Source organism: Idiotropiscis lumnitzeri, chromosome 8 (genome assembly GCF_059441095.1).
Source record: "Idiotropiscis lumnitzeri isolate Australia: NSW breed Sydney's pygmy pipehorse chromosome 8, RoL_Ilum_1.0, whole genome shotgun sequence".
In the NCBI taxonomy this organism is placed as follows: domain Eukaryota; kingdom Metazoa; phylum Chordata; class Actinopteri; order Syngnathiformes; family Syngnathidae; genus Idiotropiscis; species Idiotropiscis lumnitzeri.
In genome coordinates this window covers 4,951,214-4,964,644 of record NC_142398.1, presented here as the reverse complement: position 1 = coordinate 4,964,644, position 13,431 = coordinate 4,951,214, and the positions used below count along the sequence as shown (strand labels likewise).

General features: G+C 41.4%; 1 protein-coding gene across 1 annotated transcript; it reads right to left on the bottom strand.

The window, feature by feature from the left end:
• Positions 1 to 1,270: 1,270 nt before the first annotated feature.
• Positions 1,271 to 13,048, bottom strand: LOC148331803 (E3 ubiquitin/ISG15 ligase TRIM25-like). Its single transcript, XM_088303803.1, has 10 exons — positions 11,996 to 13,048; positions 10,993 to 11,088; positions 9,908 to 9,988; positions 9,377 to 9,529; positions 8,571 to 8,733; positions 7,922 to 7,960; positions 7,162 to 7,236; positions 6,968 to 7,045; positions 2,333 to 2,561; positions 1,271 to 2,240 (listed from the first exon to the last, which is right to left on the bottom strand). The coding sequence occupies exons 1-10, from the start codon at positions 12,620 to 12,622 to the stop codon at positions 1,919 to 1,921; spliced, it is 1,863 nt and encodes a 620-aa protein (XP_088159929.1). The 5' UTR covers positions 12,623 to 13,048; the 3' UTR covers positions 1,271 to 1,918.
• Between the last annotated feature and the right edge of the window lie 383 nt (positions 13,049 to 13,431).

Sequence of the window (13,431 nt, the reverse complement as noted above, 5' to 3'; positions counted from 1 at the left end):
CGTTCTATTTTTCAAGAAACAGGTGTACTGTAAATTACAAGGCAGAAATTGTACTTTTTAGGTAAAATGTGTTATCACAATTTTTTGAGAAAACAAGAACAAAGTTGAGCGGTTCATTTTCTTTTTATCTACAGAAAAAAAACCATACCTCGATAAAATCCAACTTTATTTATGTAATATCGGTACTTTGTTCAAGAAAAAAGCCTGTATTCTCGTGGTAGTCTCGTATTTTACTTGAAAACTTTCAATAACAGATATCAGCCAACATATACTAACATAAGGAGTATAACTGAATAATTGCTTGATAGTGTGTATAACTATCGCACTTAAAATAACGTCAAGTTTTATAATGTTACTTGGACCATCAATAAACATTAAGAATTAACAAAAGTTACATTTGAGGCATCTGTGGATCTTTTTATTAGTATAAGTTGTCAACAACATTAAAACATACAACAAACTTTCCATCCAAAATATGACACTTTAGTGCAAGTAAGCCGAAAAAAGGTAGTTTAGGAAAGCTAAAGTAATGCACTTGACGGCGTGTTTTAAGCGTTGCTGACTTTGGCTTCCAGTTCACATGAGCAAAATAAATATCTAATAAGCAACATGCTGTACAATGAATACAAATCCATTTGGAATAATGTGTCACATAGCTCCCGTATTAGATCTCAAAGTGGCTAGTAAACGTAAATGCTACGGATGAATGTGGAATAATTGCATATTTTCTGGATTTTGACATGCATATATAGATTTCATAGACCGTTTAAGCGCCATTTTTATCGTTCAAAGGCATCACTCAGTGCTCAGACATGCCATCTCAGTCTCCGGAGCGTTACATGTACCTGAGCATTTAAATTTTTTTTTTTGTCAAAATACATCAAAACACTTAAAAATAAATCTTCTGGAATGAAAAATAATTTGAGATTATAATAAATAGAAACGTCAGAATTTCTTGAGAAAAAAAAAGATTTTAGCGCGGACAAGTTGTTTTCTAATTTTTTTTTTAAGGGACAAAATTGTAACAAAGGTTAAATGCAACTCATATTTTTTTAGAAGAAACAGTGGATTGTTTTAATTGTTATAAATCATAACCTCGTGAGAATAAATTTGCGCATTAAATCAATATTGTAATTTACCATAATTTTTTCCCCAGAAAAAAAAGTCGGAATATTTAGAGAACTAAAATAATACTTAAAGGTGTAATTTGTCTATCAAGTCAGACACGTATGATAAAAAAAAATGTTTTTTTTGTTGTTTTTTTGTGGAGGGGGGGGGGGGGTTTAGCCTATTCCCCGAATAATTTCCATCACTTTTTTCCCTTAAAAAGAAATTACAAGATTAAAGTCATACTTTTTTGACAAATTGCTAATGCGAATGGTGATAGTTGGCTTTAGCGGTGAACGCGAGTACGATTCTTTTGCAATAAAAGTCGCAAAAATAAGAAAAGGAAAAAAGTTCAAGAAGGACATATTAACGGAAAAAGGCATATTTTTTATTTGTTCTTATTAGCGGAAGAAAATAGTCAGAATTTTGTCTGACCTCAGCATTGGATTCAGAGGTTCCACTGAACTCGGCAGATGAATAGACATGTTTTGGGTTTTAATTTGAAGTGACCCCTTGCTATTTGGGGGACCGAGCTCACGGTGAAAAGCAAAAAACACGCAAGTAATTGACGCCTACCTAAAAAGGTTTGTAATGGTCTATAAATACCACAATATGGCAGCAAAGCATTTGTCTCTATTAGACAAGGCTAAGTGAAACTCCTCCTCCTCGGGTCAATAGTTGCTTTGCACCAAGTTGCCACCAGATAGGGCCAAAGAATTTCTTTTGTAATATATGACATGCCAAACTGCAACTGTGGGGCTTTACCGTATTTTAAAAAATAAAAATTTGCGAGAGAGAACGTCATTGCCGTTTAGTGCACCGGAGAAGGAGCACCCTGAGAGCAGAGGAGGAGAGTGGAGTCCAGGTCGAGGCGGAAGGCTGGGTAGATGGGTTGCGAGAAGGCACATCTGAAGGTGTGCAGGAGCACCATGCTGTCGGACACGCTGTAAAAGGACAGCGCCCCCTTGTGGCGTTCCAGGAAGACGCCGATGCGGGGGCACGGCGGCGCGGCCACGGTGGTCTTGCGGTTGTCGTGCCAGGCGGCATAACCGGTATGCGTGCAGCGAAGTCGCCACGAGTTCTCATTGCGACCCAGCAGGCACGGTTTTCCACCCCCTTTGCGCCCGATTCGCCTGGAAATAAGGTTGCAAAATTCCACATCTTAACCTCCAATGGAAATTTACCGGAGACTTTCTGGAAATATTCCACCCCTTAACAAGCCTACCTGTAGGTGGCGCCGATGTCGATCCATCCGCCGCCCCGCCACTCAACCTCCCAGTAGCTGGCGTCCCCAAATTGACCCTGTTGGCACAGGACCTGAGCCACTGAGTCAAAGCGCTGGGGGTGCGTCGGGTACAACTGAAGCTCCTCGCCGCAGTGAGCACCCTGGCCACCGTCGAACAGGACTAGGGTGGGATGGGCCGTGTCCGGGTCCAACGACAGGTGACAGGATACTGAGATAACCAACAAACGAAATGATCAAACAGGAAGTAACCACAACAAGAACCCGACCCATTTAATGCAAAAACAACCCAAAAGCAAAACATCAACTAACCTAGACCCAAGAACCTTAACGCCAACACTAACGCAAAGCCTAACAAGACTCCAACAAGAACTCTACCCCAAAAAGTTCCATAGCCTTGACAAGAAGCCTAAAACCAAGCCTAACTCAAAGTTAAAACTTAAGGAGAACGGCAAAAAAACAACTTTAACAAACTCCAACAAGAACCCAAACCCTGACAGCAAACATTGAGTTAACTCAGTGCTTCTCAAATAGTGTGGCGCACCCCACTGTTAGGACAAGAACGCCCGCTGGGCGTTTCTGTCAGAGTTTAGTCGACCAATGAAAAGGATCCAGTTAGAACTGGGGTGTTCCCAATACGACAGTGTCGCGCAGTGGGCCTTGGTGATATGATCGACCTATTTTATGGCGTTAGACTTATGCCACAACTACGTAAGCACAATGTCAAATTCTGTGTACAAAAACATGTTTTGTGCATTCAAAAATGTGTTTTGCGTGTAAAAGACCCTCCAAGTGTCCGTACAAAATACGTTTTATGCTTACGGCTTCTCTCTCCTCTATGCATACAACACGCTGATTCACGCTTGCAATGCAGGCGTGACAATTGTGCCACAATTCTTCAATCAGGAGTCGGACACTAGAGCAGTTTCTGATTGGCTGTTACAGTCCAACCGTAACCCAGAGGTGGGGTAAAAAAATACAATCAAACTTTATTCATATAGCGCATTTCACAACAGCTGGAGCTGTAACAAAGCGCTTTCCATGTGGTCAAATATAAATGTGAATAGAACGGCGTGGCGCTATTGCAAAAACAACTACCATGGCGACATCTAATGAAGATGCAAATGGAGAACTCAGAGAGGTGATTTGTGATTATAAAAACAAAGACAAATAAAACGAACAGAAAAACGTTTATAGAAGAACATAGAACTAAAGGGCAATAAGGTTAAGCCAATCAAAGATATTTGAAAAAAAAAGAATTATTACCAAAACAACAAGAACAGCGTGTTAGAATGCGACTGTTTGTGTTTGAGGTATTTGACGCTTACGTAATTGTGGCATAAATCTAACGCCATAGAGAATAGCCGACACCGGACGTGGGCCTTGGTGTGAGGGGGCGTTCCCGTTGTCAGAACGGGACATTCCCGGTAAAAAACGGGAACACCCATTTGCGGCTGCAGCTGGACCATATTGCTAGTTCACGCAGTAGGTCTCGCAGTACTGATTTAAAAAAAAAAAAAAGTGTTGCCCTGTCGCTCGTTGTCCCAGGAGTAATTTCTTTTGCCGCTACTTGAATGATAGCCGCCAAGCTATCAGCAGTATGAGCTTTATTTGTACTATTTCTAAGTCCGTCCACAGCAGCAGCAACGAGCTGCGCGATGACAAATAAACGACCCCACTATCAAGTAGCCTTCTAAACGAGGAGGCAAACGAGGGGGCGCTAAGTGTGCTAATTACTGAGTAATAAGTGCTTCGATGTACGCTCGACTTTTAACTCATTCACGACCAGTCGAGTAAAAAAAAAAAATCTTTGACGTCTTTTGCCGTCAATGGTAGTCAATGAGTAAAGAAGTCTGACTTGAACTGCTTTTGTACAGAGAGCCAGCAGCTATGAACAGAAATGTTGTATTGCAACCATTACGTATCGAAACATAAAATAAGACAAGGGCAACGTTAGCAATTCATCAGACGCTCTCAAACCGGAACACGGAAACGGATGACATCACAACAAAGAGGTTCAATGTCAAACGTTTATTAAATATTTAGCATGTCATCAATAATATTTGTACCACAGAGTACTGAGTTTCGAGATCCTCACAATAATAGTTCTCAAAATTGTATTTCTTATCAATTTGGCTTTGCTGAGGGAGATTTTATTGACATAATCTAACATCAATATAAAAAGAAAATGTACATGAGTACAAAATGTAAAAAAATTGGTGGTGGGGGGGTGCAAATTGTTTTCTTCATGGTAGGGGGGAATGACAGAAAATAAATGAGAAGCACTGAGTTAACTCAAACAACAACTCTGACTCTAAACCAGGAATATCCAGATCCGGTCTTGTACTGCGTGTTCAATGTCTCCCTACTCCAACGCACCGGATTAAAATTATCAGATCATCAGCAAGCGCTGAGAAAGCTGATAACAATCCGGATCACTTGAATCAGGTGTGTTGGAAGAAAAACAAAGGGATTGAGGCTCTCAAGCATGGAACTCGGGCAACCCCTGCCCTAAAACATGAAACAAGAACCCTCTCCCCTAATTTAACAATCCTAACCCAGACACTATCAAGATACCAAATCCTAACCTAACCATAGGGAAGACTAGTTTTGATTTGATTTGAAAAAAAGTTGCAAAAGTTTGACTTGACAACTGAACTTCTGAGCATCAAGATGTAAATTTAGTCTCGTTCTCAGAGACTCAGTGACTATGGTTTTAAAATATTGTGTCAAAGCACCCGGGTCAATTTAACTCTGGCCATATCACGAGGTCCAAACAATGCAGTGAGGGGGCGGCGTGCATTTCACACCCGGGCCTTCAGGGAAGTCCGACTTAGTCCGACTTAAAATGAATCCCCCTCATAATAGCATCATTTATGACACCATGGCTGGACAAATGATCGACAGAAACACACTTACACAGTATTGAGTGAGTGTTGGACGACCTAACTTCTCTTGAAAGGTCTGTCTTGAAAATGGCCTCGCAAGTGCATTAAATCCACACTTTTCCCCCCTTTGGCAAATTGTGGTTTAAAAAAGCAAGAATATATTTTAGATTTTTGAACGGTCGCCAGCTACGACTTCCAGTGTGTTGATTCCACATAGCGCAGCCCCCTCACGAGTGAGTATCCAATCACAAAATGCATTCATCACCTTCAGCGCAAGGCCAGCAAGAAGGCTCACTGTAACAACTCGCGATCTGATTGGCTATCACAACTGTCTATCAACAGTAAAAGGCCCCTTGAGACACAGAACAAATGCCCGCACGGTTTTATCTGATGGCCTCAGACGAATAGTGCGTGCTACTGGTATTGTGAAATCTGCCTGGCACCAAGAGCTAGCAGAATTCTGATTGGATTAAGAACTCACCTAAAATTACAACACTAGAATATAATATGACATGACATCAATGTGAAGAATATGATCACGATTTCTTGATTATGTTAGAGAAGGCCTTGACCGCCCACCATTGAAACAACGTGCCCTCAGTCTTTTTACCATATAAAAGCAAATGATTTAAATACATCCTTTGTCTGTCCAAAACATTCAAGCTGTTCTAAACATTTTGTCGTGCGAGTACATTTGCGTATAACTAGAAATAAGATGTTTTCATAAGACTACAAAGAAAATCATAGGCCCAAGATTGAAGCCTTGTGGCACTTCAGAACTTTGAGGGGCGGCATCGGAATCAGCAGCCTCAACACAAACACCACATTTTGTACGGGTGAGGTAAGGCTAAAACCACTGCCTTGAATATGCACGCAGATCTCCAGCTCACACAGGAGAATCTGATGCCTCACTCTGACCTTTAAGAACAAGCCTGACCACAACAATAACAGGAACCCTAACCCAAACAACAACCGTAACGGCAACCTGAGAAACCTAACCCCAACTCCCACAAGTTCATCAACAACAACACGAAGCCCAAACCTGAAAAAAATCCCAACCCTGAACCTTTAAAGAAGCCAAACCCATACCAAGTGGTCAATCCTCCGTCTGGTGACCAGACAAGACGGCATAACCCTAAAAATACGGATTGGCAAATCTTTTTTTATTCCCAAACCTTATGAGGACCCAATGAGGTGAGAACCTGTGGCATTGAGGGGGACAAATGACACCAGCTCTGTAATCAATTATTGATGAGCAACAAGGTGTTGGATGTTGTCATCCTATCAGCACAAATGCTGAGTGACATTCATTAATCCAGACAAGCCATTCTCGGGTTTCCTGCGCTATGTTCAGTGTGGTTAACTACTGGATAGTTTCTCTTTCCAGTGGCAGGCATCCTACAAAAGGAGGCCACAGACAACCTTTAAAAATAATTAGCGGTGTATTAGTGATACACAAAGCAAAGTAATATTGAGTTATAAACACGCTATAAACAGGCGTTTTAAACAAACTGTCGGAAAGAGTCGGCTAGTCTTAAACCAGCACACAATGCAAACCGCGATAGATTAGCAAACCAAACTAGCAACCTTCCTCTGCTAGCTATAGCATTTAAGCAACAGATATTTGTCCACAAACAGTGCAGCAACACATGTAGAAAGACAGTACAACAATAAAATAATAATCACAGTCTTTCATTATTTCTGTGTGATGAAAAAGAGGACAACTTACACCTGAGGAAGACAGCTCTCATTCTTTGGTCAGCTGGCTGCAGAGGCAGCGAAGACGGAGAGAACAAAGACGTGAATGCTAAACACACACAGACACGCACACCCCCACACACCCCCACACACACACATGAGGAAAAGTTATGCGGTTTTTGAAAAAAATAAAATGCTAATGTTAGAGCGCACAGCAGCACTCACCCTGTGTCTCATCTTGTCGTGAATGTCGAGGGGAATATTGAGGCTTCAAGTTCTCGGCAGCCGTATTTTCCGTGCCTTTAAAACACACGAACGACATTTTCAGTCAGTGCTCATTTCAACCCTTAATTTGAAACTCCAGCCTTTGTTTAAAGCCCTAATTCAAGTTTCAAAAGCTAACTGGAAATTTGAAACATGGTGCAAAACTCCAATGTTAAACCTGAACCCTTGTGTGAACCCCTAACCCTGGCTAGAAACCCTAATTTGATAAGCTAACAGGAATCCTTCATTAACGTTTTAAATCGGAACCCAGTCTTGAAACCGCAACCCTAGGATGAAACCACAATTCTAAGACCTAAACGTTTGAAATAAGAAAATGAGGCTTGAAACAGTACTTTGAAACTCTCTTTAAAACCCTTACCCAAATTTGAGAAAATGGAAATGTATTTTTATTTTAATTTATGCATTGTAACCGTGACGTTAAACCTTTACTCTATTTTGAAATCCAAACATGAAATGCTACCCGTTTGAAACTCTAACCCAAGTTTGGAACCATTATTCAAACTCCAACTCCAAACTTGAAACAGGTTGTTGAAACCCTAACCTATGTTTAAAAAACCTAATTTGAAAAGCAACTCTAATTTGAAATGCCAATCAAGGCTCCCAAACCAAATTTGAAACCCTCACCCTTGTTTGAAATGCTAACAGCGGCTTGACACCCTATTTGAAACCTTAACCCACACTGTCCAAAAAGTGAGCTCACCTTTCACGACTTCGCCACCTGAAGTGTTGTTCTCGTTCACTGCAAGACAAACACAATCAAAGTGTGTGAGTGTATTTCATGGGTTGCCCTACAACATTTTTCTTTGTTTTTGTCGTGGACACTGAGAGGATGAAGGCCGAGAGAATGTCACAAGCTCACTTTCCCCACCATCCAACCCGCTCATCCAATCACTTTCAGACACCATTCACTGTCTCGCAGAGAGTCGGAACTTCTCAAACTGGAGCACCAATTCATATAACACAACTCCAAGAGCACTACTTGCTTCAATACTATAACAAAAGAAATCCCAGGAAGAGAGCTGTTATTAGAGGGCAATTGCGACTATTTGCAAGGAAGTGAATGTGTCTCGTTTTCAGTTAAATATGTCCACACGCTTGAAACTTCGCAGCAAGTTTGCTGTGCTGGTCGACCACCTGTTGACTGACACATGTTTCCGACTGTCTTTGCAACAGTGAAGGTGTCCAAAGTGTGGTTTAATTTTCAGTAAAATATTTCCAAATGCTTCAGACTGCAAATGACCACATGTTGATTTCTGTGAGGCGTCCGTGTTATTAACATCAAAACAAATGAATCTCTAACTGTAATTGTGAAGTGGTAAAGTCAACTAGTTGGTTGGCCATGTTTTTACCCGCCCTGCTGATGGAGTCCACTTCCTCTCTGCAGACTTCCTCCAGGCGGCTGCGTAGTCTGCCCAGGGCCCTTCTTGCCCCACTGAATGCCTCAGCGGGGGGGCCGGACGTCACCGAGGGTCTAGCAGCAACCGGGACAGGAAGGCACAGCAGCGGCGCCGCCTAGTGGAGACAGTGCGACACTTGCATGGAGATACAACAACAGCTGACTTGACTGTGTGGGATGGGGTTAGGGTCTCGAGGGTCCGGGTGATACAGTAGGGAAAAATGTTCGTGCTCAGGGACCACATTTGAATTTTTTCTCTTTGAAGGGTTTTATTTGGCCAGTCATTTGTAGATAAATAAATACAATTGAAAATGTACATTATTATTATTATTATTATTATTTTAATTATTTAAAAAACTTACGTTTATCATATTATTTATTATTCACATATAATTAATTTGAACACTCATAACTAATAAAACAAATATGTAAAGTAAAATAATTAGAAAGTTCATGGGAAAATCATATTTATAATAAAATAAACTTGTAATCAACAATTAATGCCATAAAATAAATAATATGTATATGCAAAATCTGCATAAACATGCATTTTTATTATCAGAAATAGGCACTTTGGCCTATTTTGCCTGTCCGGCCTTGACCCGAGCACTCTTCCGTCATTGTCCCTCTGTCCTTATCCTTAAAATAATCCTCCTGCATCCCTGTGTGTCCTCGTCCTTTTCAAGTACATCAGTCCTTACATGTCTCTCCCACTGGCCCAAATAATAATAATAAAAAAAGTGAGGGCTATGACGTCACCTGCAGAAAGTGTCCGTTGTCCTGGGTCTGAAGAAGTTGTCCAATCTCCTGGTTTCGCCTCCGAAGTTCTTCAAGATCTTTCTCCAGCGTCTCAGCGTCCCGCTCAGCGCGACACACCAATGCTCGCTCACGAGCCTCCACACAAGCTCGCACCTTTGGCCATCAGGCAAGGATGTCACTGTGACAAACCCTACTTGGAAACCCTAACCCTTGTTATAAAACCGTAAACTAGCCTTGAATACCTAATTTGAAACCATTATGGCAGGTCCTAATCCTTAATTTGAAACCCAAGCCCTAGTTAACAGTAATTTAAAATCCTAACCCAAGATTCATACCGGAGCTACCGTGATTTGAAAACCTACTTTAAAAGTTCAACCCTTGTTTGTAACCATATCCAACACTTGAAACACCACTTTAAAAGCATATGCTCTTTGTTGAACTCCAAACCGAGGCTTCGTTACAACTAATTTGAAAGCCAAATTTGGATTCCGAACGTTGCTTTTTTTTTCGCACGTATTTCTGACAATTCACCTCAGCCTTGGTCTTCTCCAGTCGTATCGCCATGTCAGCAAAAAGCGCCTCACTGTCCTCCAAAACAGCCGATGCCGACACCTGACATGTACACGCACACACAGGTACAATAATTAGTAACACTTCAGGATAAGTACATACTAATAAGCATTAGCTACGCATTTGTGAATACTGAAGTTATCATTTATGACAAGTTTCTGACATTTTCTTTTTTATCTGGACAGCAAAGAAACACCGTGATGGTGCATTCGGTAGACTGATTAGAGACTTTTCGAAAAAGTACAAATAGTCATATGCAGTCACTGTAACCAGTGTTGGCAAGAATTACCATCTCTGTGAGAGATGGCTAAATTCCAATTAGTCTGTTTTCGCAGTCATGATATTGCATTTAATGTACTATTTTATAATGACTACATTTATCGTATCTGTCGCAAATAATGTTGAGTTTTCTTTCCGTTTAATCATAACTGCAATAGTTTAAAAAAAATTATGTTGAAAATTTTTTTCATCAAATATTTTATTGATGTTTTATTTGTACTTGGTGTTGGTGAGTTTTTATGTGGCCATACCCTTGTTCATACTATAAATATAATAAATAAATAAATAAATAAATAAAATGATGTTCTGCACCCCTTCGTGTTGTGTCTTTCGTTTGTTTGTCTGTTAAGATAACAAATTTAAGTGAGTCTTTCGTCTTTGTCAACCTTTAAATGCCATTTAAAAATCCTAAATGTAAATGGCTAGTGATGCAATACATTATCTAGTAATGTTGACTCTGACAATTATAGTATGGAAATGCAATCATTAAGCATGTTGGGGATTATATTATTAATAATTAATAAACCATTTGTAACTGTTTATTAACTACATACTAATGATTATTCATGTCAGAATCATGTTTTCAAAATGATGACTTCAATATTTACAAATGCTTATCTAATGCTTATTAGTCTGTACTTATTGTAAAGAGTTACCCAATAATTTACTACTTTAAGGGCCGGGGCACTGCAGCACTGCATGAGAAAACCTCACTGTAACGTTTTTTTTTTCCCCCTAAAAAAATTTCAAAGTTCTAAAATACGCACCTTGAGGGACTCCAAACTCTGCTGGAACTCCTCCAGGTCTCGCTCGCAACTTCGGATTTTGCTCTGAACCGTCCTCTGGGACTCCTGAAGCTGAACCTGGATGCCACACGGACAATTTGGTGGCTCATTCAAATTATCTTGGATACTAATTTCAACCTGGCAAGAATTGCCACATTTTAAAACAAGAATTATTGTTTTTTCCACAACAAAATGATCACATCAAGATATATAACACATATAACACATTATTTCTTCCTTTTTCCTTGTTTCAATTCAAACCATTCTAACATCAAAATATTCAGCTCATTCAATACATCTTGGGAACAACTATACTATTCCTAATTTTTAAAACTTCCGGGTTATATTTGCCTCCAACCTGTTAAAAAACACAATTCCAGGGACGCTCATTGTAGTGATATCGGCATTAAGCGTTTTCCATGAAACATGGGAGTCAGCTTCTAAGAAAAAAAATAAAAATAAATTATAGGCAGGGGAAACTTAAAGGGTATTTAATTGACCAAAATCAAAAAAGGCAAACAAGGAACTTGGGGGGAAAAAAAACAAAAATACCAAAAAGAGCAAGACAACAGGGACCAACGAAAAATAATGACTTGACGAGACAGGCAGGAAGAAAGCGGACTTGGACACTGACAGGGACATCTGACACGGACAAAAACAAGGGCAATGCACTGACAAGAACTGAAAGAAAACAGGGTACTGAATACAAACAAACTGACCAGACAACGAAGAGCACCTGGACAAGACACAAAGGGGTGGAAGGACCTGAGTGGTTAACTCTTGGGCTTGGATGGACAAACACAGGAGGAAACAACCAACACACAAACAACGACTATACGGGGGTCAACTGTATTCACGTCAGCTGAAATTGCAATATAGATTTTCATAATTTATTGTCATTCCAGCACCCAGCAGCTTTTAGTATTCACGCATTTTTATTTGATTCAATTGCATTTTTTCTTGTATTGTGGTCCGGCAAACGTACCTGTCTCCGCGCCCTCTGAGCCTCCCCGGGATGCACCTCCTCCCGGTCGGCCTCGCACAGCAGACAGTCACCGCTCCACTCCACCGCGGCCTCGTCCGGCTCGTCGTCCCCGCCGGCTAACGGCTGCAGTCCGAGGCGGTGCTGCGCGCACAGCCGCTCGGCCGGACACTCCACGGCGGCCACCAGCTTGTGACGCCGCAAGGTGCCCACTTCCCGGTGGGGCAGCACATGAGCTTCGCAGAAGGAGGCCAGGCACACCAGGCACGACTTGGCCGCTGCCAGCTTGCTTTCTGGCGGGCAGAAGTCGCACGGCACCTGCCCTCCGACGCCCAGGAAGAGCTCCGGTGCCGCAGAGAGGTCCGACGCAGAGGCTTCTCTCGGCTTGAGCTTTGCCACCACCTCGGCCAGCACGGTGTTCCGGCGGAGCACCGGCCGGGGGCTGAACGCCTCACGGCACTGCGGGCAGCTGAAGTGCGCCGGCGGCTCGGCCCGGTCCCAGTAGCCGTCAATGCACGCCATGCAGTAGGTGTGTCCGCACGGAATGGACACCGGGTCTTGTAGGACGTCCAGGCAGATGGGACAGCGGAACTGGCTCTCCGTCACCGAGATGTTGGCGTGGTGGGCCATCGCCGCCAGACCGGGGCGGCTTGCTAGTTGGAGTCCGACTTTCGGTCACGCTCTCCGGGTTTGTTTTGACCTAACTGGAGGGGTCGGACTAGCCCATTTGGATCAGCTATTGTCCTAAAATAACTCTTCCGGTCTGTCATCCAGTCAGTGAAATATGAGACTAAATTCGTCCCCATTGTTGACTGGCAGGTACGTGATTATGAATTGGCATTTTTAACAGCCAGAACCAATTCATTTTTAAATGTTTCTTTTTTGTATTAGACTTATTATCTATAAATAAGATGCGAAATGTCACAATGAGCGTTTACACGCTTGAGTCATCAGGTGCATCACGTCATTTGAGGTCATGTTGCCATCTGGTGTCGACGCTCTTGAGAGCGCACTTGATGAATTTCGTTATTTGCCCGCATTTTTTATTGGATTATTTCCAATCTTTGTGTTTTTGTTGTATTTCTGTTGTGCAAGGTGACAGTTGTGATTAATACTACAGTAAGGAGATGTCATACCATTAATTGAACATAGACTGCCCACACTTTACTACATTGTACAAAAATAATTAAATGCGAAAGTTGTTTTTAAATTTGGCCAAAAAATAGGCCATTTTCTGCGAATTTTTCTCTGTGCTGTAAAGTTAAATACTAAAAGACCAAGTATTGTAAAGCAGTTACATGTTTCGCATGTAATTCATATCTATAGTTTAAGCATTAAAAGGGACAGAGACCAAGTTATTTTATTCAATATGTATTTTTAAGTTGAATCGGCTGATGAATCAGTTATCGGAACTTTATTGTGGTAAATATCGGAATCGG